The sequence below is a fragment of the Chanodichthys erythropterus genome, chromosome 6, assembly GCF_024489055.1.
Source record: "Chanodichthys erythropterus isolate Z2021 chromosome 6, ASM2448905v1, whole genome shotgun sequence".
NCBI lineage: Eukaryota > Metazoa > Chordata > Actinopteri > Cypriniformes > Xenocyprididae > Chanodichthys > Chanodichthys erythropterus.
In genome coordinates, this window is record NC_090226.1 from 31,619,285 (window position 1) to 31,645,750 (window position 26,466).

At 36.7% G+C, this 26,466-nt stretch overlaps 1 protein-coding gene across 1 annotated transcript in view; it reads left to right on the plus strand.

The window, feature by feature from the left end:
- The first annotated feature begins 7,453 nt into the window (after positions 1-7,453).
- The window catches only part of srpk1b (SRSF protein kinase 1b), a 61,034-nt gene continuing 42,021 nt past the window's right edge, over positions 7,454-26,466 (plus strand). The window contains exons 1-2 of the mRNA XM_067388630.1: positions 7,454-7,555; positions 10,150-10,204. Of these exons, the coding sequence (XP_067244731.1) occupies positions 7,543-7,555; positions 10,150-10,204 (68 nt within the window). The 5' untranslated portion in view covers positions 7,454-7,542. The remainder of the gene's footprint in view (positions 7,556-10,149; positions 10,205-26,466) is intronic.

Sequence of the window (26,466 nt, forward strand, 5' to 3'; positions counted from 1 at the left end):
AGCCCAAACGGTTGAAGGTCAAAATTACAGTTTCATTGCAGCTTCAAGCATTCTACACGATCCCAGACGAGGAATAAGAGTCTTAACTAGAGAAACCATCACTCATTTTCTAAAATAAATTTTTAAATTATATATGTTTTAACCATAAATGCTTATCTTGAACTAGCTCTCTTCTTCTCTATTAGAATTCCAGCAGTGTAGACGCTGCTAATTGTTATATACTTGCACTAGCATATTGAATAGACCTTTTTCACAAGAATCGGAAATCACGTGACGCAGGGTAAAGTTAGTTCCGCTATGCGTCTACGGCTATTACATTGATATGCTCTTTTCTCAAATATCGCTTCTTACCTTTTCTGTTTTGTCTGTTTTCCAAATAGCTTTTGTATAATCTACAAATAAATTATTTTCTACTTGTTTGTAGCTTATACAGCCACTCAGACCGTTGATTGAATTTACCGGAAGATGGATTTATATCACCAGCTGTCATACAGCAAAGGCTATGCAGCTACGCATTCAGCAATTTCCCAGATCGTATTACGTACTACGAACATTTATATAATTTATTAATTAAAAAAATTAACTCCCAATATATACTTTAATGTGGGATATAAAGTCGTGAGATACATAATATTGTCGTGAGTTTAATAGCTACGTTTTAAAAAAAATATATAGCATGTCTCATATGGCATCACATCCCACATTGCAAGCATATGTTATAATTAATCCTGATCGATTAAAATGATTAAACTAAGACATAATTTCCAAAACCACACTGTACACAACTATCAGTCTTTGCATGTTGCAATAGTACAACAATGCTGCGCATAATACACACTTTAAGATGATGATGACAGGAAAATGAGTGAGAGATGACTGAAGTGTTTATATCCAGAAATATCATGGTGCGAGCAGTCCTGCTTCACGAATCAGAGGATCAGTGCCCGGTTGCATAAAGCACCTTAAGTTTTTCCCTTAAGTATGACACTTAAGGCGTGATTTCCCCTTAACTAAGGGAATGACTTAAGGGTGTTGCATATAATCTCTTAAACTGTTCTCTTAGGTAAGGGAAACCGTTAAGTGTTTAACAACAGCATCCCAGGTTTTGCCGTTAAAAAATCTACTGTTGCCATGGACACGTTATTTGTTAATACGTATCGTGGTAAGTTTTCACAGAAAACAACATAATATGGATAAGGAAAACAAAAAAAGAAAACCAAATATGAAAGAGACGAGAAACTCAAATTGATTGTTTACTCAAAATTGAGATTTCTGCCGTCATTCACTCACCCTGACACCCTCATGTCTTCCAAACCCATAAGACTTTCATTCATCTTTGGATAACAAATAAAGATATTTTTAATATTCTCTCATCATTTATGTCCATTTATTGAAAGACATCCATATGATTACGGCTGTGTCGGAAGCTCAAATGTGCGCGCAAGAACCAATGAGGTTTGTTTTTGCGTGTGATGCACGCACGTTTGCGCTTCCGTTGACCATATAAGATATGTTATAAGATATGTTATATTTCATCAATGTTATGTGAATAAACCGCTAAAGTACAATTTGTCTATCATATAAAGCGGCCGATCGTGGCACCTTAAGGCCGGAACACACCAAGCCGACGGCGACGAACTAGTGGCGACGAAAGCAGACTGCGGGGTCGGCTGGCGTCGGCTGGCGTCGGCAGCGTCTGGGTCCAAAGTTGCCCTGACACACCAAGCCGACGTTCGACAGCCGACGGCCAAATAGCACGTCCGTTCTGCGCCTGCGTGAGATGAAATGCCTTTCCATGCCAGCAGGTGGCAGTAGTTTGTGTTCGTTGCTATGGTTCGTTGCTAGGGAGACCGGAAGAGCTACAGGGATACAAAACATAAACAAAGGTGCATGAAAAACCAGTTCTCGCTCATCACATACGGATTCGTGTTATTTCAAAAATGTCCGACACGTTGCAAATGGCACTGGCTTTGTCAGCCCTTGGTCTTTTGCTTGTGGAAGAGGAAAAGAAGAAGCGGATGAGAAAAATACGGAGAAAGCGCACTAAATGGGTGAAACCATGGATACTCCAGAGACAGGCCCAAGGTGCTTTTCCCGAACCTGTGTCGAGAGCTCGAGTTACAGGAAACTTGTGGTTTTAAAAATTTCGCTCGGCTTTTTCCCACTCAATTTCACATGTTAAAAGAACTTATTAGTCCAATCATACAGAGAACAAACACGAACTACCGGGATTGTATCTCCGTGGGGGAACGTCTGATGATTACACTACGGTTCTTGGCAACAGGTAAGGTTATTCGTTGTTTGAACATTTCATTAAAACACCTTTTCAGTTGTGTTTATTTTGGTGTATTATGAAGCATTATAAAAGTGAAAAGAATTTTATTATTTTGTATCCAGTTGTAGCCTACTTTAAAAAGACACAATGTATAAAACATTATTATGGTTGTTTGTAGCACAATGTCTTTAATAACTGATAAAAAAAATATTTGCTTTAATGTAGTGTAGTACAAATGCATTAAAAGTGTTAGATTTGACTCTGTAAAAGGTGTGGAAAATTAATAGTGGAGTTATGTGTTTGTAATCTTTGCAGGAGAAAGCTTCAAGAGCCTTTCTTACCAATTCCGGGTGGGAATGTCCACAATTCAGCAATTTGTTCCTGAAACCTGTGCAGCAATCTACCAAGTCTTAAAAGAGAAATACCTAAAGGTATACATGTATCTGTTTAATGTTTTTTGTTTTAGCCCAAAAATGAGCAATTTTTTTGATCTCTCAGATATTGTTTTAGGAGGCCTCTGATGTAGAAATTAAAGATTTTTCAGTTTTTTTACATTTTAATAAGGGTAATTTTAGGGTCTTATATTGTAGTAGATAAACTGAAAGAATAGACAGGATGGTAGACCATGTGTCGAGGGCAGAGATCTAAGTATTATCCATCAAATTATAATTTCAATGCAAATAAAATTCCACTACTACATTCAAACAATACAGTCTGGCTGGCCTATTATGCTCTCTACTTATCATACTAAAAGAACACATTCATCCCCCCAGAGCACTTACAGGTTCATATTCAAGACCATTCATACCTGTCCCTGAACAATGCAACAGGCATCTCCCCCCAAAATCCAAAACATAAAGAGCCTAATGCTGACCTATAAACACTTCTTCAACCCAATAGCATTGTGAGGACGAACAATAGAACCCATTAACTATGTAAATGTGATCTTGAGAGAAAAAAACATTTGCAGGCATTTTTTTTTAAATTTTTGAAAGTGATGTTGTAATTCTGCAGAAGTGGGCTTTGCAGGGTTAATTCAAGAATGTCAAAATCACTGAGTTATTAATGGTCTGACGAGTTAAACTAATTTCTTTTAATTATATTGTTTTTTAGTGCCCAGACACAGTGGAAGAGTGGCAGCAAGTAGCCGTTGGATTCCAGAATCAGTGGCATTTCCCAAATTGCCTGGGTGCTCTGGATGGAAAGCACATTAACATTCGTCCCCCTCCAGGATCTGGATCTAAATTCTTCAACTACAAGCATACATTCTCAATAGTGCTTATGGCACTGGTAGACAGCAACTACAGATTTCTGTATGTTGATGTGGGCTGCAACGGGCGCATTTCAGATGGTGGAGTGTTTGGGGATGCTCATTGCAGGATGCCTTGGAGAAAAGAACATCCAACATTCCTGCACCTGCACCACTTCCTGAATCAGACCAGCTGGCCCCTTACTGCATTGTGGCTGATGAGGCATTCCCCTTAAAGGAATACCTCATGAAGCCATACCCGAACCGCAAGCTGTCTGTAGAGCAACGCATATTCAATTACAGACTTTCGCAGCTCGAAGGGTGGTTGAAAATGCATTTGGCATCCTGGCAAATCGTTTTCGCGTCCTACTAACCACCATTAATATTCAAAGCACTGCCAAAGTGGAGGACATTGTTTTGTCTTGCTGTGCTCTGCACAACTTTCTGCGCAAAGAGTGCTGTGAAGTGTACATGGCAGGAATCGACCAGGAAGAACAAGATCATGACACTGTCCCTGGAAGATGGAGAGAAGACCCTGGCCTACAGCAGGCCTCTCTGCCACGCACAACCAACAGTACAACACACGCCAAACAGCTCAGGGATAAACTGTGCCAGTACTTTAATTCGGACACCGGTGCAGTGCCCTTTCAGTGGGGCAAAATATAAGCATGTAGCAAACTTGTTTCTTTCCCCCTTGACCTTGGTTTATGTTTTATAACAATGGTGTGAATTTGCAAAATAAAGTTTATATTTTTACATCATTGTGTTTTGTGATTTTTTTTACATAAAGAACAGTGAAGTACCTTTTACACAAAGTCAGTGTTTTATTTTCAAATGTGCAAAAATAGCATTAAGGTAATTTACAGAAAAATATCAACAGTTGGTATTTAAAATAAATAAAATGTACAGAAATATAAACTTTGCATAAGTACTCTAATATAACGTACAACTAAGCGTGACATATTTACTAAATGCTACAATATCTGTTTACAATTTTGCTACATAAAAAATTACAAGTGTGTATACTGATTGGAAGATGCATCCAGTGCATGGTTGTGGCCCACTGAATATTTGAAAATGCAATTATCAACCTCATGCTGGAAATGTGGCAGTAGATGTGGTGGCAAATTCCGCATTCTGTGTTCAAGATTTTTGCAGTAAGCTGAGATGGCATCATTGGTGTTTTCCTGTGATGCCAACTTTTCCAGAGTTTTGCCGATGGTGCGCATCAAGTTTGTGGATTCCTCGCTGGAGGATTCGTCTTGCATCTTCCTGCGCTTCCCTGGAGGCTTTGGTTTTATGTTGGAGCTTTGCAAATGGTCCTTTCTCATGGCTGTGGACTCAGTTCCACAGATGGTGGATTCAGCCAAGGGTGTACTTGACCGTAGGTCAGCATCACTGAAGCTGGGGTCTTCATGGGTGCCAGTCCAGGTGTCACTGTTGGTACCATCTGAGGGTGAACAGGAATCACTATCAGCCGCAGGTTCCTTAAAAAACATAAGATACAAATGTGACAAGTTAATGTAATGGCTTGACTTAATATGCGGAGTTACTTGTGAATAGACTCTTTTAAAGAAGCACTTGCCATCTTACAAAAAGCAAAATGTTTATTTTATTCTGAAATTAAACAATAAATAAATAAATAAATATAAATATATTTGTTTATTTACCATGATCATTAGATTTGAAGTGCACTCCTTCCTTTTTGTGTGAGGTTTCTAGAAACTTCAGGCGGTTCAGGATCCATTGCTGCCTGCCAGTCTTCTGAGCTCCAGAACTTCCTGAGGGTCCTTGTTTCTTATAACGCATGTATTGGGTTCGCAATGAATCCCACCGCTTCTTGAGCTCTTTTTCTGAGGGACAAAGTAAAATTTTGTAAGCATTAAGTGTTATGGCTGCTTATTTTGTCACTTTAATGAGTATTTGTTATGCCAACAAATGTTACTTTTTGCTGTATTGTTAATTATATTATTAACAATTTGATTAACTTTAATATTATTATGAAATATGAGATGCTAGCACAGCACATATTAATTACTGTCTGTTTCCATAAACAAACTTAGTTTGGTACACACAAAACACTAAAATGGTTATATTAGTTTTACTATGGACTATTGAACAATTACAAACAAGCTTTCTCAATTGCCAAAAAGGAAATCTTACCTGATATGACGAGTTTATTTTCGATCTCACGCCACAGTTCAGCTTTCAGCACACGGTTGACATAACATTTTTCCGTAATGTCATACAAACCCGGCCTTTCCTGGATCATGTTGATCAATTCGTCTTCACTTGCCTCGTTCCAGATAGCCATGTCTTTCACGTACCTAAGGTAAACAATGTGTGTTCCCTCTTGACTTCGTCGTTTACTTGCTTCGTCACTTCCGTTTTTCTTTTCTCATGCACTGGTTCGCTAGCTGAACAGCCAATCAGAATGATCATATGGCCCGACGGCCCGACGAGGTCCAACGCCGATTCAACATTTCGAATCGGCCGAAACAAAGCCGACGAGGACCAACTTCAGCCGACGGTGCAGAACACACCGAGGAAACTTAGTCGGCCGACGAAGAAAAACTGCCCGACGGCCGACCGTCGGCTTGGTGTGTTCCGGCCTTTATACGACTTGGATTGAACCTGCTCACTCTGTGTAACACTTAAGGTGAAGTTTTACGAACCTTACGATATACTTAAGGAAATGAAGGTTAAGGGGCTTTATGCAACACTTACGCATTACTTAAGTGAAAAATATATACTTAAGGGAAATTCTTAAGGGTTTATGACGTTTCGCCTAAAGAAACCCTTAAGTAACACTTAACGGTTATTTTCTGCAACACCCTTAAGTTTAAGGGAAACATAAGGGCGATCTTAAGGGAAAATTACACTTAAGGTGCTTTATGCAACCGGGCACAGGCTTGTGTGATAAGGGATCTACCAGTCGATCATTTCCCCAGCACGTCGCTAAAAACACTCTATACATCTCATTATGTGCATACTATCCACCCAAATAGTACTGAATATTAATAATGTCACATAGTATGCACGTTTAGACACAGACACTGTCTTTACAGCACATGGAGAGCGATAATGCACAGCCGCGCCAAACATACACGAAGAATATAACCAGTTTAACCACCATCACTTCAAATTATTTATTAAATTTAGCTCTTAATGCGAGCTCTGTAGTCTCACCAATAATTCACCAAGACCGTTCAAACATTTTCAAGACATTTAATTCGTAAAACGACTTTGATTCCCGAACTGGTTCTGATCGAGGCTATCTATCACTGTAACCGGAAAATCTTTTACACTGCGTGGCTCATTCCGGAAGCCAAAAACCCGGAAGTGTGAAAAAGGTCTATTGAATATGACAATTTAGTTCAAACTTTGACCTGTGGAGGGCAGTAATACTCTTAGCAGCGTCTACACTGCTGTAATTCTACTAGAGAAGGAGAGAGCTAGTTCAAGATGAGCATTTATGGTTAAAACGTTTATAATTTTATTTATTTTTTTTTTAGAAAATGAGTCATGGTTTCTCTAGATAAGACTCTTATTCATTGTCTGCTATCCTTTAAAGCCCTTTGAAGCTGCACTGAAACTGTAATTTTGACCTTCAACCGTTTGGGGGCCATTGAAGTCCACTATATGGAGAAAAATACTGGAATGTTTTCATCAAAAACCTTCATTTCTTTTCAACTGAAGAAAGAAAGACATGAACAACTTGGATGACATGGGGCTAATTAAATGATCAGGAAATTTTAATTTGAAAGTGAACTAATCCTTTAAAATGTGTTGTTTACTATTTAATGGCTTTAAACAACAACAACAGCTATTAGAAACCTAACTCGATTTTGGACTCAAAACCTTGTGACAGCTTCTCTATGCGCCACTTGTGTCGTGTGTACATGTTGTGGGTGTGATACTGTACTGTTGTTCGCTTCAGTTGTTGTTTGGCAAGTTTTGTGCGCATGCGCGGACCGTTGCATGTGGGTGAATCTGAGCCCTTAGCCGCCGGTACAGCATGGAAAGGAAAGGTGAGCATCAAAACGACTTAACTACTGTCTTCCAAATCAGTCTGTACCAACAGCACGCATATAAATATATATAAACATCGCACAAGCCTGAATCATATCCGTGTTGTGAACAGGCGCGCTCTGAGAGGTGCTAGTGTGTGCTGACAGAGACAAAAGCCCATGTGTGTTTAGCTGCTGCTAATATAACAGTACTGCAGCTTTACATGAACATCTGCTCATATTAGACCGAATATCAGGACCGTGGACGCCTGTTGACTAGTTAGGGATATTTGTAGCGTGTTTCTGATTGTAGTTGCTGTTTGGTGTAGTTATTATATCCGTGTGTTTTCTTGCAGCCTCGTTCGTGTGAGCTTCTGCTAGCTGAACTTTCTTGTTTTGGCTCGACTTAAAAAAAAATTACGATATGTTTATGGTAAATATGTTCATTTTAATGACAGTAAATCAGTGGTGTGATATTGAAAACTCGTTTTGATGTTGTTTGTGTCAACAAAATGCTAACAGCACAAACTGATAAAGCCGTCAAAACTTACATATGAATCAATTAAAATATTTTGCTAATCGTGGTTACTGCCTTAGAACTAAACTATTGACTACTGTTAAACTGCAATGAAATATTAGGGAATATGGTATGCTTTTCAAATATGTTTTTTTTATCATGTATTGTTGATGACAGTTTTGCCTCATATGAAGTTAGTCATCACTGTATTATCTGTAAGTTAGTAGTGTTTATCTTGAAAACCAGGTAACACTTTATTTTCGATGACCCACTTTTGACTTTCTACTAACTATAAGTAATTTTGCAACTACATTCGCAACTCGCAGTCATTAGAGTTTTAGTAGACTGTCTCATAAAAGGTGCAATATGTAAGATTTTTGCAGTAAAATATCCAAAAACCACTAGGCCAGTGTTATATATTTTGTTCACTTGAGTACTTACGATATCCCAAATGTTTCCAACTATTTGTAAATCGTAAGAAATTTGCAATTTTAACCAAGGCTCCGGGACATGTGAGGAGTCGCCTGTCAATGGCGTCATACCCGCGTTACCCTCGGTTTCCGGTTTTATTTTGTAGAAACCATGGACACACCAAAGACGCTTTAATATATTACACATTTTAATAGACAAGTGAACAACTGTTTTGATATATTTATAGACGGAAAACTAATTGTTGTTATATAGCTCAACGTGTTTAGTCTTATTGTTTAAATCTAATTTTCTTGATTTTTTGCGAGTACCATGCTTTACCACGCCTCAGAGAAAAACACTATTTTGTGAAGTAACTAACATAGCATAATCAGATGCAGCTTTATTTTTTGGAACAGTAATACTGCATTTTCTCCATCATACAATACGTTTTAAAATTAATTGCATGCCATTTATCAACACAAGCCATCCAGCATTTATTAATATGATATTCTAATCGATCGATCTATCTTACTGCAGTGTGTAACAGTGTCTCACAGCAGCCGCCGAGCGAACGCACAGAGTAACGTTATAACATCATTTTCAACACTCTCAAATGTATCTAATATGATAAACAGAGCTGCGTTACCTCATTCTCATGACTGGAAAAGGGGAAGTGGCGCTGGCGACTGCGGCATAATAAAAGTCCCGCTGCTCGTGAGGAGTGTGTTTCGCAATCGCTCCAGCTCCTCGTTCAGCTCCACAACACTCGGTCCTGCTCTGCTTCATACTACAGTAACGTTAATAATCTCATCCATTAACATGATTTCTGCCCGAGTCCTATCCCGATTCTTTTGCACCGTCCGTTGAGGTGGAGACCACAGATTACGCTCTAAAACTTGGCGTCATCAAGCTACGCCTTTGTTTTGAATAGGCCTCTAGCGACCTCTAGCACATGGAATTCCTACATATTGCACCTTTAATATCTGCGAACACTTTATTTTGATGCTCCTCAACAAATATTCACTGACTGTAAGTAACTTTGCAACTACGTCAACTTATTCTACTAACCCAAACCATAACAGTGTAGTAATACTGTAATTAGAGTAGTTACGAATTAATGAGAGTTATTATTTGAAAAGTTACTCGCAGTCTAAAGTGGACTATCAAAATAAAGTGTAAACGAAAACTATGATTACTACGTTTTGGTAATGGTTTTGTGGCGACTGGTCTAATTAGGGCTGGGCGATATATCGCATGCGATTGTCACGCGCATTTCGTCAGTAAAGCCGGTTCCCTGATTACCGCTAAATCGCCATCACCTGCTTTCAAATGGAGCGCCATTTAATAGACAGAGCTGTAGTTCACTGACAAGCCACGCAATATCACGTTCATTATCGCAGATGTATCGCCTTTGATAATGAATGCGATATTGCATGGCTTATCAGTGAACTACGGCTCTGTCTATTAAATGTCGCTCCATTTGAAAGCAGGTGATGGCGATTTAGCAGTAATCAGGGAACCGGCTTTACTGACGAAATGCGCGTGACAATCGCATGCTATATATCGCCCAGCCCTAGGTCTAATTACATAAAAGATCATTTCAGCTGTAATATACATAGAAGACTAACATGTTTACTTGCAGAAATGTTTGAAAAGTGCTCAAATAAATTCTTCTGTTCTCTGACAGTACTTGCACTTCAGGCGAGGAAGAAAAGGACCAAAACCAAGAAACCCAGCAAAAAGTGAGTAAATCGAGTTTGGACTGGGTATATTGTTCAATATTAGGTCATGAAAGGACTCCAAGGAGGTCTGAACATGATTCAGAAACATCAGTGGGTAGTGGTGGAAAGAATTATAATAATTTTAATGAATTTACAAAGACTTTTTAAATTTGTTAAGAATCTGAATCACTTTATTCAAAATGCTCACTCCAAGTTTAGCTAAAAAAAAAATGTATAACACATCCAGATTACAACAAGGTGACAAAGGCCGTTCTGTTTGAAGTCAACGGAGATGCTTTCTTAGAAATTGGGCCGACCCCAGTCAACTCTATATACCATTTAAAAGCACATGTAAGATACAAAAACCACTAGAACACTGGTATATATTTTGTTGACTTGTGTACTTGCATTACCCAAATGTTTCCAACAATGTTTAAATCCAGAGAAATCAGTAATTTTAACCATTTTTAGTCATGTCAATGATGTTATATCCGCGTTACTTTTGATTTCCAGTTTTAATTTCGTAGAAATCATGACGCTTTAATATATTTCGTTTTATTAGACAGGTGAGCATCTGTTTGGATACCTTTATTGGCAGAAACTAATCATTGTTATATAGTTCAACACGGTTAGTCTTATTTTTTGAATTTCTTGTTTTCTTGATTTATCATGAATACCATGTTTGTACCATGTCTCCGAGACAATGCTTTTTTGTCAAGTGGCTAACAGCATAAACAGAAAGACTTTTATTTGTAGTAACAGTAATACAGCATTTTCTCCACTATACAATACATTTTAAAATGAACTGCATGCCATTTAACAACAAAAGTCATCCAGCTTTTATTAATATGATATTCTAATATCAATCTGCAACAAGTGTCTCATACCAGCCACCGAGTGAATGCACATTACACAGTAACGTTAACATAACTTTCAACACCCTCAAATGTATTTTAGTTTTGAACAAGTCAAACAGCACTGTTATCCCACAGGTTTAACTCAACAGATAAAGTGTCCTGTATGAGTAGTAATGGACTATATGCACAGAGTGTTCTTTAGAACTTCCACAATTGATATAAGCTCAAAAACTTCCAGTGAAGTCATTTGCTGGCGTGTTGAGCATCAGTAGTGTAATACTTAGTCTATAATCAGAATATAGTCACATAAATAGTCAGGCATAGCATTAATTTAGTTATTCAAATATAAGACAGCATAAAAAATAAATAAATAAAGACTTACCTCAGTGTTCCTTCTCGGCTAAATTCAATTTGACAATCAGTTTTCACACTTTTATGTGGAAAAAAAGCTTCAAAAATTAAATATTTATTGTGCACTTTAGTTAGATACAGTGAATAAAATGTGTTTTACAAGTGTGCTGAAATCATTGATCTTGCGCTGCTGTGATTACAACGGGAGGGCACAGTGCTTGCTTTCTGTGTCATTCATTCACAAGAAAAGTTGCTTTTCTTAAGATTTTTTGAGTATTTCATACTTCACATTGATAAAATGTATTTTTAAACCTAGTTATTTTATAATGTTTAATCGTTTTTCACTTCATTTTTGAGGAAATGGCTGATGTATACGCAAAAATAAATGCTACTTTGCCGCCACCTGCTGGTTAAAGTGGTAATTATTGTCTTTTTTATTTTTAAATAAGTGTTTTCTATCAAATGTTGAATTTCCTACATTTTTAAATGTTCGGTTTTACAGTGATGACAATCTCAGAAGGATGAACAAATAATATCTCATTAAAAATAACATTTGAAATGCTGGGGAAAAAAATGTGTGTGCGTGTCTAATTACAGACATGGCATTTTAAACACTCCCAATAGCTTTGTCTTGTATTGCAATCAATAAAACTGGTTTATTGGTAAATTAGGTTAATGTGATAACTGCATTAAAATATGAACACAACGTAAAAAAGTCAGCCATTGATGGTTTTGTGTTGATGTACAGTGAGTACAGAATGAACAGCTAAGAGTTCACCAGAAATGCCCGAGCTGGCTTAACGACAACCAGGAAGTAACCATGCATATAGCCTGTAGTCCTTAAACATACATGATTATTTCACCACACGGTGTCAGTGCTCGTCTAAACTAGTAACGCAATGCTGCAGTGTGTGTGAGACTTGATGAATGAGATCAGAATGAACATATTTATTAATTTGAATTAAATATTTTTGTCATTATTCTGCATCATTTTTCATTGAAAATCATTTCACTTTATGCAATTCACAACAGTCACGCTGTCAACGCATTTCTGATATAATACAGATTACTTAACACATCATTAAATTTCTTTAAGGCAGTTAAGGCATATTCACCCATCTTTTTATATACTGCTCTTATGAAAATCAACCATGATTTTACCACAAGTAAAACCAAAAATCAAAAACCAAAAAAAACCCAAACATGGTTACTACATTTAATTAAAAAAAAAAAAGTTTAATGTTTGTAAGGGAGTTCGTCAGTCAAATTCATTTAAAAATTTAAATTTAACAGGTATGAAATACAATCAGTAAGAGAAATATAGATATATATATATATTTAGAACAGTTTATCTCCCTTATACACTACCAGTCAAAAGTTTGGAAACATTACTATTTTTAATGTAGTCTCTTATGCTCATTAAGGCTGCATTTATTTCATAATAAATACAGAAAAAACTATAATATTGTGAAATATTATTACAATTTTAAATTATAGTTTTCTATTTTAATTGAAAATTTAAATAGATTAATGTATTCATCAAGGATTCATTGATGAATAAAAGGTTAAAAAGAACAGCATTTATTCAAAATATAAATCTTTTCTAACAATATAAATCTTTATTATAACTTTTTATCAATTTAACACATCCATGCTGAATAAAAGTATTAATTTCTTTCAAAAAAAAAAGAAAGAAAAAAAATTACTGACCCCAAACTTTTGAACGGCAGTGTATATTGTTACAAAAGATTTCTATTTTAACCCTTATAGGGTCATTGGTCTTTTTGTCCAAATGACATGAAACTTTATACAGTTGTTGACACTTTCTAGATCTACAAAGAAAAGTGATATCTTGTTTTATGTTAGTGTAAAAAAAAAAGGGTCACACTCAGGGTGTTCGTGGTCTCCACAGACCCCAGGCAACAAAATGTAATTTTGTAACAGACATCTTTTTGACAAGTATTTTTCAGAAGGATTCATATCTAAATATTCTGAAATCACAATTATAACAATAAAGTCTACTTTTTGTCAAAGTTTAGTATTTTTTGTACTGAAAAAATAAGTTTTTCAAAAATGTTGATTTTGAGGATGAATTTTGTCCATTTTCTAAGTGGAGTCTCATAATGTAACAATATTGAAAAACTGATTTTTTTTTTCATTACAAAAAATAGTAAACTTTGACCAAAAGTAGCCTTTATTGTTATAATTGGGATTATAGAATATTTAGATATGAATCCAACTGAAAAATACTTGTGAAAAGATGTCTTTCAGTCAGTCAAATAACACATAGCAAATAGCGGAGCTCTGCAGCCATCTACTGGTAAAAATGATACTATTTTTTTACTTTTATAACTACATTTTCCAAAAGATGGGCAAAAATCTTACACTAAACCATGTCAAATCCTCCATGTTATCCCCATGAATGAAATTTAGTAATGTGGGTCTTTTATAAAGTGAATTTTACATAAAAAAGCTGTTTTTGTATAAAAACCTATTTAAAAATATATTTTTAAATTTATTTATATAAATAAAATAAAAAAAAGAGAAATCCTCCAAAAACTGCACAAACATGGAGTAAAAAAAATTAATAAACAGAATAAAATTACAGTTGTTTAAAAAAAAAAAAAGAAGTATTTTGTTACAAAATTGCATTTTGTTGCCTGAGGTCTGTAGAGACCCCGAAGACCCTGAGTGTACTTCCCAAACGAAGACCGCACAAGGGTTAAATAAATGCTGATATTTTTTATCTTTTTATTCATCAAAGAATCCTGAAAAAGTAACACAACATTGATGGCAGCAGGTTTGTTATATTAAGACACATCAGATTTTTCCCCCTAACTGTTTACGTTCACTTAAGACAAAACTGACAAGACTCTGTGTGTATCTGATTGTTCAAGCACAATATGCCGCTAAAGAGAACTGAATTGGGCATCACATTTGGTGCATCATTAAAAATAATGTGTATGTTAGGTTTTTGTCAATTTGTAGCTTGCACATTTAAAAATATAGCGACTAAAAAGGCATTGATTGTTTTTATTTAAAATTCAAATATCATTATTTATACTTTGTAGATGGAGTGTTTGAGCCCTACTAGGGCTGGGCGATATATCACATGCGATTGTAATGCGCATTTCGTCAGTAAAGCCGGTTCCCTGATTCCCTATGGCTTTGTCGGTATTTTATGTGTTTTGGACAATTGTTCTGAAATATGTTTGTCTGAACAAATTTCAATTAGGCCTTTTACTTCATCTTTGCTCCAGGTTACCCCATGATTCACTTTGAGAGCCATTAACAAAAAGCACTGCTGCTTTTCACGCAACGTACGTAATGACCCATCCTACATTGTGATACAGCCTGGTCCATTGGGTCAGATTGCTTTGTCACAGCAAGTGAACCGTTCCTGAGTTCATTTTCAAGTGGGCCAAGACCACCACATTCTGGAGATCTCAGACCAATTTTTCTTTTTGTGCTTTCTAGTGGTTCAACGGATCACAAAATTCACGTTATGATCGCATCACAGTTATGAAGTCACGGATCTGATCATATTTCGGATCAGCACAACTTTGAAATTTATTACAAACTTAACTTTGTAATAAAAATTTATTCAGCACTTAACTTTGAATTTATTACTTAGCCCACTTTAACAACTCCGATACGACAGCAGAAACTACTAGCCTAACTAATGCATTATTAACCCTCTGGAGTCTGAGGCTGATTTGGGGCTTGGAGAAGTTTTGACATGCCCTGACATTTGTGCTTTTTTCAGTTGTTCATAAACCTATAAATGACAAAAGTGTCATTACACTGTATTCAGCACAAACTAGGCTACAATAATATGTGAGGAACATGTATGTACATGTTTGTGTTTTTGAAGGAATAACATTTATGCGTGGTTATTGAAAAAACAAAAAACTTAAGTCACTGAAATAAGGCCAAAAAAAGTATATTAAATCTGTGTTCACAAGACTTCTGGTTATTGGAGGTTGTAGACTATAGAGTTTTTGCTTCAGAATTATGTAAAAATTATGCTGACTACTCTTTCATATACATTTTTAAAAAAGAATATAAGAAATATAAAAGAAATGTGGCATTTCATATAGGCTTTTAGCTTAAAAGCATGCACATTTGGAGAAATATTGATGGATTCTTATATATTTATGTCAATTTTCTATACTGAGAAGTAATATTTATTGTCATCACTATGAGTGCTGGATACTGTGTTTTTAATTCATTCAGCCGGAGGGCGCTCTCTGTGCACATTTAGTCCACAAATTATTCTAAAGAGGAGGACAGTTCAGGAATGGTGTTTTTAATTCATACTTGCAGCCGGAGGGCGCTCTCTGTACACCTTTAGGCCACAAATTCATATAAAGAAAAGGAACTAGGAACTAACGGCATGTCTTCTACAGATTGCTAACCATGGCTTTACCATCCAAATAAACACTTTTCAAGACAATAAATACACGATTGAGACGATGAATGCATGTATTGCCTCTGAATTTGCGTCTGAATAGCGCTGGCTCCATGGGTGTGGCTGCATTAGCGGATAATGAGCTGAATCACGAACTTCTGACATGGCTCTCTTTTCATACAGATTACATAAACACAGAATGTTTGTTTTTGATTTGACTTACACGATTTAAAACCTGACATTTCAGCGTTTCTTTAGACATAAGTGTCTTTTTTTTGTCATTAGTATTCACTAAGTTACAGTTCATTTTCTGAGAACTATCAGATTGGAGTTCGTTCAGAGGGAGACGAGAGATCACGCATCATGTTAGTTTTCTTTTTTTTACAAAAAGCACAACATTGTGTTTTTACTCTGAGTGTACACAAATAAAAGAAGACATTCTATAGTTTCAATTGATATATTACTTATGTCTCTATGACAAGAAATGACGGAGTATTTTAAGTCTGTTTTGCTGCAATGTGAAACGTGCCGGCGCATTTTCAGACCTCAGGGAGTTAAAGGCAAGTGAACAGACTGTAAAAAGGACAAAAACTGTACACCAATTACAAGCATAGATAAATACAACATAAAATTACAAATAAAGTATAAGGTCTAACTGTAGTATTAATTTTCGTCTACAGAAATGTAATAATTAAATGTAAAATGACACTGTTTCCTGTATGAATTTAATATAGATTAATCTTTGTTAAAGCTGTGTTCTGTTGTTTGATTTTCATGACAGACAACAGCAGGTATTTATAGGTTGCTGTCACTTTAAGAGTAAGACTCCATGCAGGCACACATCCGATAGATACACAATTCAAATTCTCACTTCGTTCAATTAAGACATAACCGAATGTGTTTATGAGAATACTTGCCGAGAGGGGTATTTTGACTGACATAATGCGTGCATGTGTCCATCCAAGTGCACTGAGGACACGAAAGAGAAATCAATTTAGAGTTCGCGAGCTATCTGAAACGCGCCTCTTTGTGTGTGCGCGTGAGCTTTGTATGTATGTGAGTCTGTGCGCACCGATAACAGAGCTGCGTGAGATACCGAATTAAATCCTCCTTTAGCGCTGGAATGGTTTTATATCTATTTAATGCGTAAACTAGCAAGACAAAACACTTTCAAATGATAACCTTTCATTCTGTTGCGGTTAAACTTGCAATTGATCCGCAAATCACATGCGTCCCGAACCGTGGGACTTGGTCCGTACGGATAACGGATCAACAACGATCCGTTTAACCACAAGTGCTTTCAAATGTGGAGTGTCACAGGGAATTGTGGGAATGTCAGTTTACTGTTTGACTGTAAATTATATGTTGATTTGTGCTCTTTTTCTTCTAAAAACTGTAAAATTACATTAATTTTCTGGTTAGAGCTTTTTACAGTTTTTCCCTGTGTAGTACAGGAAATTACTGTTAACCTATAAAAGTTTTTTTTTTCCATAGCGTTTTTTCAATATTTTACATTCATTTTTGGGGGCAGATGATGATCATGTAAACTGAAGAAATACAGAGTTTGTGTGTTCCTCTGTTAAATACCGGACGACTGCACGCCTGCCCTGAAGAGAGCTGTTACATAACAGTGCTTTGTGACAGCCATCAAGCCTGATGCATTTTATTCTCTTATTCTCTCTCTCACACACACACACTTTCATTTACTGAATGCTCAGGTGAAGCACGAGCAGAAGGGAACATGCCCTCTGGGGTCTGCTTGTGTCCTCAAAATACGACATGTCAGACCGACAGAACCTTCGGCCCGGCCATTCTGCAGGAGAGAGGCGGGGTATGTGACTGTTCTCCCTGAGCCTCCACAAAGGCTGTCATCGATGTCCCCTCTCCTCCTGCACTGCGTTTATGCTACACCGTGTTAGGCGAGAGTGAGTTTTCACTCACTTATCACCCTCCTCCTCTGCTCTTGTTTCTCTTGCCCTTCCCCTCCCTCCTGTGCTGCCTTGTTTTCCAGCTCACTAGTGTCGGATCAGTAGTGTTGAGTCGGCCAGTGAGCGGAGAGCAGGCAGGCGCACTCTGGGAGATAGAAAGTCACATCTGTGGTTCAACTGTGGCTCGCACAATACCATCCTGCCCCGCGCTGTCCTCCTCTGCCATGTGGCTCCTGGACTGGATCGTTTCGCTCAACACAGCTGTGGTGAAACTCGCCAGCGGTCTGAGGTGCAAGTGAGTGCAACTGAGTGTGTGTATGGGGACAGGAAAGACTGGAAGCTGAGGTGGCACTGCTGACTTATTGATGTTGGATTCATTTTTAATCAGACAGCTGATGCGCTCGGGCAAGGTACGGGTTAGATTAGTCTTTTGGGACTCTTTGGGGTGTGTGAGGCCATTGTGCACTGAGGAAGTGGGACAGGTTTGCAGGACTAATATGGGGGTTGGATCCTCCTCGCTGGCGTGACGGATGCATGCGTGCATGCAACTTCGCTGACCACCTGCTTTTTTGGGATTCGACTCTTGTGTCTTGCACCCTTGTGTTCCCTCAGTTGGACTTTAGTCTTTCCAGGTGTACACTCCCTGTCTGTCACTGTGTGCAAGTTCTGGTGCAGTGCTGGAAAACTTAAAGGGCTGGTGTCACAGTTCTGTCTGCAGTCAACTGTGCTGGGATTTGCCTAGCAGTGTGGATGCTCATTATGTAAGCTGTATCCTCCACGACTGCAGCACAGGGGGTCTGGAAGACTGCAGATTACAGAGCATGTGGCTCTCCGCACGGGCTGCTTGAAATCAAATCAGGTCACAATTTTGGGGAGCTGAGTGCCATGCAGATGCTGCACTGGCCTCTTTAGCAGCAGGGCGGTTCCTGTTTCGAGTTATTTGACCAACCAACTCTATAAACTCTTGAGATTGTCAAATCTGTATTTGAGGAGTTCCATTGCAAAAACCTCTAAGTCCATCTGACATCTTTTCTTTTAAATGAGCATTTTTATCAGGCTCCTGTTTTTGTTTACTAATTTCACTTTAATGGCAATGAAAAGGTGGTTAGTCAGTTATTGAAATGCCTTATTTTAAAAAATATCACTTTAGTCAGTTCATGGTATTTATTTAACTTTTTATTTTTTTCCAAAAACCTCTATGTCCAACTCTTTGGACAACAAGACATTAGTTAAATGTCCCTTTCTGTCAGTTTTACATCAGCAAAAGGAACACTGTTGTCATTGCCACTGTAACGATGGAAAAAACTTGCAGCTCTGCAATTGAAAGCCGCCTCATACACACACTGTAATTTATCTTGAAATCATATGATTTGATTTGCTTCTTCTTTGGACTTAGGGGTGCGTTCACACTTGCCATGTATGGTTCGATTAAAACAATCCCTGGTGCTATTGCTCGGTTAGTGCGGTTCATTTGAAAATGTGCGAACGCTGCCATCCAAACCCTGGTGTGCACCAAACAAGCGGACCAAGACCGCTGAAAAGATGGGTCTCGGTCCGCTTCCAAACGAACTCTGGTGCGGTTCGAATGATATATGAACGCAACATGGAACAAATATATGTAAACGGACCAAAAACAGGAGGATGAGACCCTAAAAAGGACAGAATCCTCACGCATGTCGGTTTTTCTTGTCGTAGTCGCGAGTTTGCACAGGTGAGTTTTGCACAGGCATCAGATGCACGCCTCTACGCAGCAGATCGTTTGTGTGTGTGACGGATGGATTCCCGCCCCTTTTTTGACTACTTTACACATTTTATAAGCTCTTCACGAGTTCCCAGCTGGCCAAAATACCATTACATGCAGGCTACAAACACAAACAAGCTCATTTACCTCAGCACACAGCATTGTTTTGGATGTTTGGTAAGTTCCGCCTTAAAATAGGCAATACGTCATTAAATCCGACCAATCACTATCTTGCCAATCTGAACGCTAATCGGACCAGGACTAAATGTTTTTTTTCTTCATTGGTCCGGACCAAATGAACTGAACTACAAGTGTGAACGCACCCTTAGAGGCTTTTGTCTACAAAGGGAAGTGTCGTTTAGTGGCTTTTGCCGACGAACCGGTATTTAGCGGATTTGAAGCAAAAGTATTTGATGAACGTATACAATGCACTAAGAGCATTCGCTCAATATCATCATCTCATTTTTGACAGAGGTGGTGTTTAGCGGCTTTTGCATCTGCAACTCTTCATTTGAAAATGCCAGGGTACTTAGTGGGGCTTTCTAATCATCACTGTTACTATTGCTTTGGGTCAGGGATTTGAAGGAACACTACCCTTAATGGGATAGTTCACCCAAACATTCCATGATTTACTCACCCTCAAGCCATCCTAGGTGTATATGACTATCTTCTTTCAGACGAATACAGTCTTCCAAGGCGTAGTACGTAATGTTGTTGTGTAGAACATCATGGCATTGTGTACTACATTGTGGACGTTAACGCTTTTTGGACATACGTCGAATGAGTATGAGTCGCACCAGAAGCTCATTATTTTACTTTCTAAAGTTTTTTAAATAAGGACACTTGTCTTACACAAACACATCGATTCGCCCCAGAAGGCCTTTATTAACCCCCTGGAGTCGTATGGATTATTTTTTTATTTTTTTGTCTTCAGAATTTGGGCAGAAATTCACAACCAATATAAACCTTGGAGGACTAAGGATATTTTTAAATACTGATTGTGTTTGTCTGAAAGAAGATAGTCATACACCTAGGATGGCTTGAGGGTGAGTAAATCATGGGATAATTTTCATTTTTGGGTGAACTATCCCTTTAAGTATTAAAGCATGGTGTGTAACTTGTCCTGCACATTTGTGGAATAGACGTGAATCATACCTCAAGCAGCTTGTTGAGCAGAGGTGTTCTAGTACTTTTCTGTGCAACCATTCTTACAATTTTGTCCAGTAAACTGGTAAAGAATTGAAGGGGGTAGCAGAACATCTTAGAAAAACCATGTTGTGCTCTTGGAGGGCCACCTTCCTGCAGAGCTTAGCTTTAGATTAGGCCGATAGACCTGCCTTCGAGTGATCCTAAAGACCTTTATTAACTGGTTCATGTGTGGCTAATTAGGAGCTACACTCTGCAGGTTGGTGACCCTCCAGGAACAGGATTGGACCTGGTCATAGACTTGAAAGGATAGTTCAAAAATTAAAATTCTGTCATCATTTACCAACCCTGTACAGACACACTGATTTTTGTAGTGTCTTTTGTTTGATTAACAGTAAAAACACAGACAGCGGCAAGAATATTAGGCTCTTGTCACTGATCCAATATTAGGCTGCTGATCCAATATACATGCTGCAAACACACAATAGTTTTAGTCATAGTCTTTTGACTAAAATGCCATTTAGTTTGTATTTTAGTCATCGGAAATTGTTTTAGTTTTAGTCTAGTTTTAGTCAACTAAATACCATAAGATTTTAGTCGACTAAAATTTTATTTAGTTAAATTGTAATGCATGAAGCATTTCTTTAACAATACATAGATCCTATGCATTGATATAGGTAGGCCTATATATTCCCCAAACTGTTTGTTCACCCAACTGTACTTTGCTCGCCAAATAGGATGTTTTTTGACCGTTCAAGTGCAAAAAGACACGAAAGAGCAAAATTCTGTACTTTTCAGGGATTGACACACTTATCATTGAGGTACTATTATAGTTTTCGTTTAAAATTTTGATTAGATTTGATTTTTAGTTTCTCTGTTTTCATTGTAATTTTAGTTAAAAGTTTTAGTAATTTTTAGTTTGTGTTTTAGTATTTTCTTTTAAATGTCTATAAGTTTTTATTTCTGTTTGTTATTTTAATACCTCAGGTTAAGCTAAAGCTTAGACTTCACATTTTTTTTATATATTTATTTTTTATTTCAGTTAACGTTTACTTCAATTAATGAAGATTTCTTTGGTTTTAGGTTTAGTTAACCCTTATACTTGCAAAATATATTGATTAATGTGTCAAATAATGTTCTTAGTCTTTCCTTCCTGTGACAGAAGATACAGTAGTTTACTATGAATTGAATAGAAATTAAACTGTAATTAAATACAGTTTGTGTAAACAAAATAACAATGACCAGGAAAAAATCATTATAAACCATCCCATAATACACCATGACTCTTATTCTGAAATGTCTGCAGTCTGCACTGTAGCAGGCTGCTCATGAGGGTGATATGCATTCTTACAACCGCCTAAAACATACTACCATATAAACGTTGTGTAGTAAACACTGTCATAATTCATCAACATTAGCCTCAACTCTCAGCTCTGCATGGTCACTAAAGTTTATCATTTGCACGCTTTTTCAAGCCTTGCCAATTTAAGCATTAAAGCAAAAGAGAACTTGTACGTGCTGTGAGAAGTTTAGTGTTTGCAGCACACAAACCCGTAGCACTCACAGCTGCACGTCTCAGACAGTGTGCAAATAAAATTAATTATCTTCCAAGTCTCCTTGCGCCTAAACAGACAAATTTCTCAAAATGCCTGCCCTTGTAAGTATCCAAGTAAACATAGTCAGTTATTGTTATGGCTATGGTAAGCAGTAGAGAAAGAACGCATGTGTATCATTCATTATTGTATCCGTGCATTAGTCTTAAAGTGACAGCAACCTAATATTCCTGCAGCTGTCTGTTTTTAATGTTAATCAAACTGCAAAAGACAAAGAGAAAATCATTCCCTGCTCTTCACTGTATAATGTTTTTGTAACTAATAAGGATAAACATTTATTTTATTTGTAGGCCTACAGTGAAGATTATTTGCAGTGTTGTTTTACATGATTACTTCATTCAATTTCTGTACCTGAAATCTGTTAGACCTGCCTGAAAAAACCTGAAAAGCACCAATTATTTCATTTGTATCTTCATTCTATTGTATTTATTTGTGCTATTGCTTGTAGTTTAATTATTTGTTCTTTTTATTAATGACTGTTTACTTGTCTTTAATAATCGTTTAAATTTATATTAGTAGTTTTAGCTGTGGAATTGAGAATTGGTAAAGGTGCCCTAGAACCAGTTTTTACAAGATGTAATATAAGTCTAAGGTGTCCCCTGAATGTGTATGTGAAGTTTCAGCTCAAAATACCCCATAGATTTTTTTTAATACATTTTTTTAACTGCCTATTTTGGGGCATAATTAAATATGTGCCGATTCAGGTTGTGGCCCCTTTAAATCGTGCACTCCCTGCCCCCCGAGCTCTCGACTATATTACAGTGCATTTACAAAGTTTACACAGCTAATATAACCCTCAAATGGATCTTTACAAGATGTTCGTCATGCATACTGCATGCATGCGTCGGGTCATGTGAGTATAATATTTATTTGGATGTTTACATTTGATTCTGAATGAGTTTGAGGCTGTGCTTCGTGGCTAAAGCTAACATTACACACTGTTGGAGAGATTTATAAAGAATGAAGTTGCTTTTATGCATTATACAGACTGCAAGTGTTTAATAATGAAAATAGCGACGATTCTTGTCTCCGTGAATACAGTAAGAAACAATGGTAACTTTAACCACATTTAACAGTACATTATTATAGACGATTTACAAATATCACTAAAAATATCATGATATCATGGATCATGTCAGTTATTATCGCTCCATCTGCCATTTTTTGCTATTGTTCTTTCTTGCTTACCTAGTCTGTTGATTCAGCTGTGCACAGATCCAGACTTTAATACTGGCTGCCCTTGTCTAATGCCTTGAACATGAGCTGGCATATGCAAATATTGGTCGTACATATTAATGATCTGTTATGTTACATAACAGTCGGTGTTATGTTGAGATTCGCCTGTTTTTCGGAGGTCTTTTAAACAAATGAGATTTACACAAGAAGGAGGAAACAATGGTTTTTGAGACTCACTGTATGTCATTTCCATGTACTGAACTCTTGTTATTCAACTATGCCAAGGTAAATTAAATTTTTGATTGTAGGGCACATTTACATTTCCCTGGTATCTAAAATATTGGGTATAATAACCTTATTTATTACAATACGAGAATACAAGAGTAAAAAAAAAAACAAAAACAATAACTGTTTTATTCATTTATTACTTTTTTGGTGGGGCCAGTGAAAATTTAATCATTGAATCAATTGTGTAGTTCAGAAACCCTCGGATTTCTTCAAAAAATATCTGCATTTGTGTTCAGAAGATGAATAAAGGTCTTACTGGTTTGGGATGCCATGAGGGTGAGTAATTAATGACAGAAATGTATTTTTTGGGTGAACTAACACTTTAAGTGGCTGTTCACTCAGAAATGCTAATTGCGTTTAAAAAAAAAACGTTGCGGGCAGTGGAATGGGAAAAAAAGCAAAGTTATTAGATGTGAGTTGAATTTTTTTTAACTTGAGTACCACGTTTATAGAATGCTATTTCATGGGTGAAACGCTGCAAAAGATGCGACACGAGTGCAACATCCAAACACATCTGACAAACTTAAAAACAATAGGGAAAATAGCACAAAAATCTGTAAAGAACTACTACTGTATGTTTGATATTTTATGCTTGCATGATGGTGACAGGCTGAAAGCTGCTGTTATTTTCTGTTTTTACAAAACATTTGCTGTTAATAATAGCCTATCACTGGTGTTATTTATTACTATTACTTTTTTGGCTAAGAAATATTTAGCATTTTTTTTTTTTTATCTTATTTCTGAGTATATAAGATATTTTTAATATAAGTTTGTACAATATTTGCCTTCAAATTTCATGCATATTTTCATGAAAAATATTTAACTAATAACAAGTCATTTTGTTTTACATTTACACCATGTGGATCACTTCATGTGTGGTGCACTTTATTGAATGGTTAAGTAAAGAGAATGTTATCATATTGTAGTTATGTTTTTAAGTTGACTAGTGAAACATTAAAAAAATCTAAATTGTGAATCGGTCAATCATTCTGAAAAAATATGTATTAGTAGCATGCATTTTATTTATTTTTTGCCATATCGTTCACCTTAGAGTCATGTTTGTAACGTTTGCTTGGGAAATATGCACAAGGAACAGAGTTTTCAGTTCAGGTGGGGCTACCTGGTGCAACTCCACAGAAATGGAAACCAGGTGTCCGTCTTTGTGCAGTGTCGCTGTTGCAGCTGGTTAGAACAAGGTGTTAGAGTTATGAAATGCATGTAATGTAAAACACACACTCACTGAATCAGCAGAGACTGATGTGCTGTCATCATGCCCTATGATAATCTCTCTCTCTGGTTGGTACAGATTGCATAACACAGCAGGTTTAATCTAGCATGCCCAATGATGCTCAGTTAACTGCAGCTCTCAGACCGCAAGCTAATTTCATCAGTCCTAATATGACAACCTCTCATTGTCCAATAAAGCTTGACTGGAAAAAAAAACTGCTTGGTTACTTGTTTAGCATACTGCAAAGTGCGCAGTACAGTACAGACACAGTATGCAGTTTTGTATTATACTGCATTTTAAGAGATGATTTCTCTCATGCATTTACCCAAACATAACGTAAAGACCGCTTAGGGCTCACCAAGATTTAAATATGTGGTCGGGGGCAAACTTAAGTATAATTGGCATTCATTGGTTAATTAACTGTAAATGCTGAGCTGCCTGTTTTGTAGTGGAACATAATAAAGCATGTGGTTGGGAGTCATAATAGCATTTTCTAATGTCAAACTACATTGAAGTCAGTTGCAAGTTAAATCTCTCAAATGGAATGCTATTTGTGTGCTGTTCATAGAGAGTTCAAAATGAGTCCCTTAGAATGTTCTATTGTGAGGTTGAGTTGTATATAGCAAATATGGTAACACTTTATTTTAGGGTCTTTTAACTAGTTGCTTATTAGCATGCATACATATTAATGCATGACCTATTTCTACATTCTTAATCCTACCCAATACCTAAACTTAACAACTACCTTACTAACTATTAATAAGCAGTAAATTAGGAGTTTATTGAGGGAAAAGTTGTAGTTAAAAGGAATATGTTTTCCCTATACTAAAGTGTTACCTCAAATATTTAAGTTTAAACCCAAAGTATACTTCAGTTTTGACACGAACGCTTAGCGTGTACGTACAGTCGAACGCGCAGCCTTTCAAAATGCACTCCAATTGGTAATGTACAAGCACAGGTGGTCGACAATGAGCGCTAAAAAGTTTCATTGTTGTCCAGTTGAAACTAAAAAGTTTCAGATTTGTCCTAGGGATGGCATTTTTCAAAAAAAATTGTATTTGAATATTTGCGCTCATACAAAAAAAAAAAAAAAAATCAGAAAATCTGTGTATTTTCTTTAATTTTTCTGTTTTTAATTTTTCCAGTTTTATGATTTAATACAAATGTATCATTAAATACAGTGCTAATCAAATGAAAGCATAAACCATTAACAGTTTAATCAGTCTTTTAAAATGTAATCAAATTAAACAATTCCTTTTATTTTTGAGCAAACAGTGCTGCACAACGGAGGTTTACTGTTAAAATTAAAACATGCAAGAATATTGTGATTATTCCTTTAAAATGAAAGGGATAGTTCACCAAAAAATGTAAATTCTGTTATCATTTACTCCCCCTCAAGTAGTTCCAAACCTATATAAATGTATTTTTGCTGAACACAAAGAAAGGTATGTAAAAGAATGTCAGTAATTGAGCAGATCTCGCCCTCCATTGACTACCATAGTTGGAAAAGTAAATACTATGGCAGACAGTGGAGGGCGAGATCT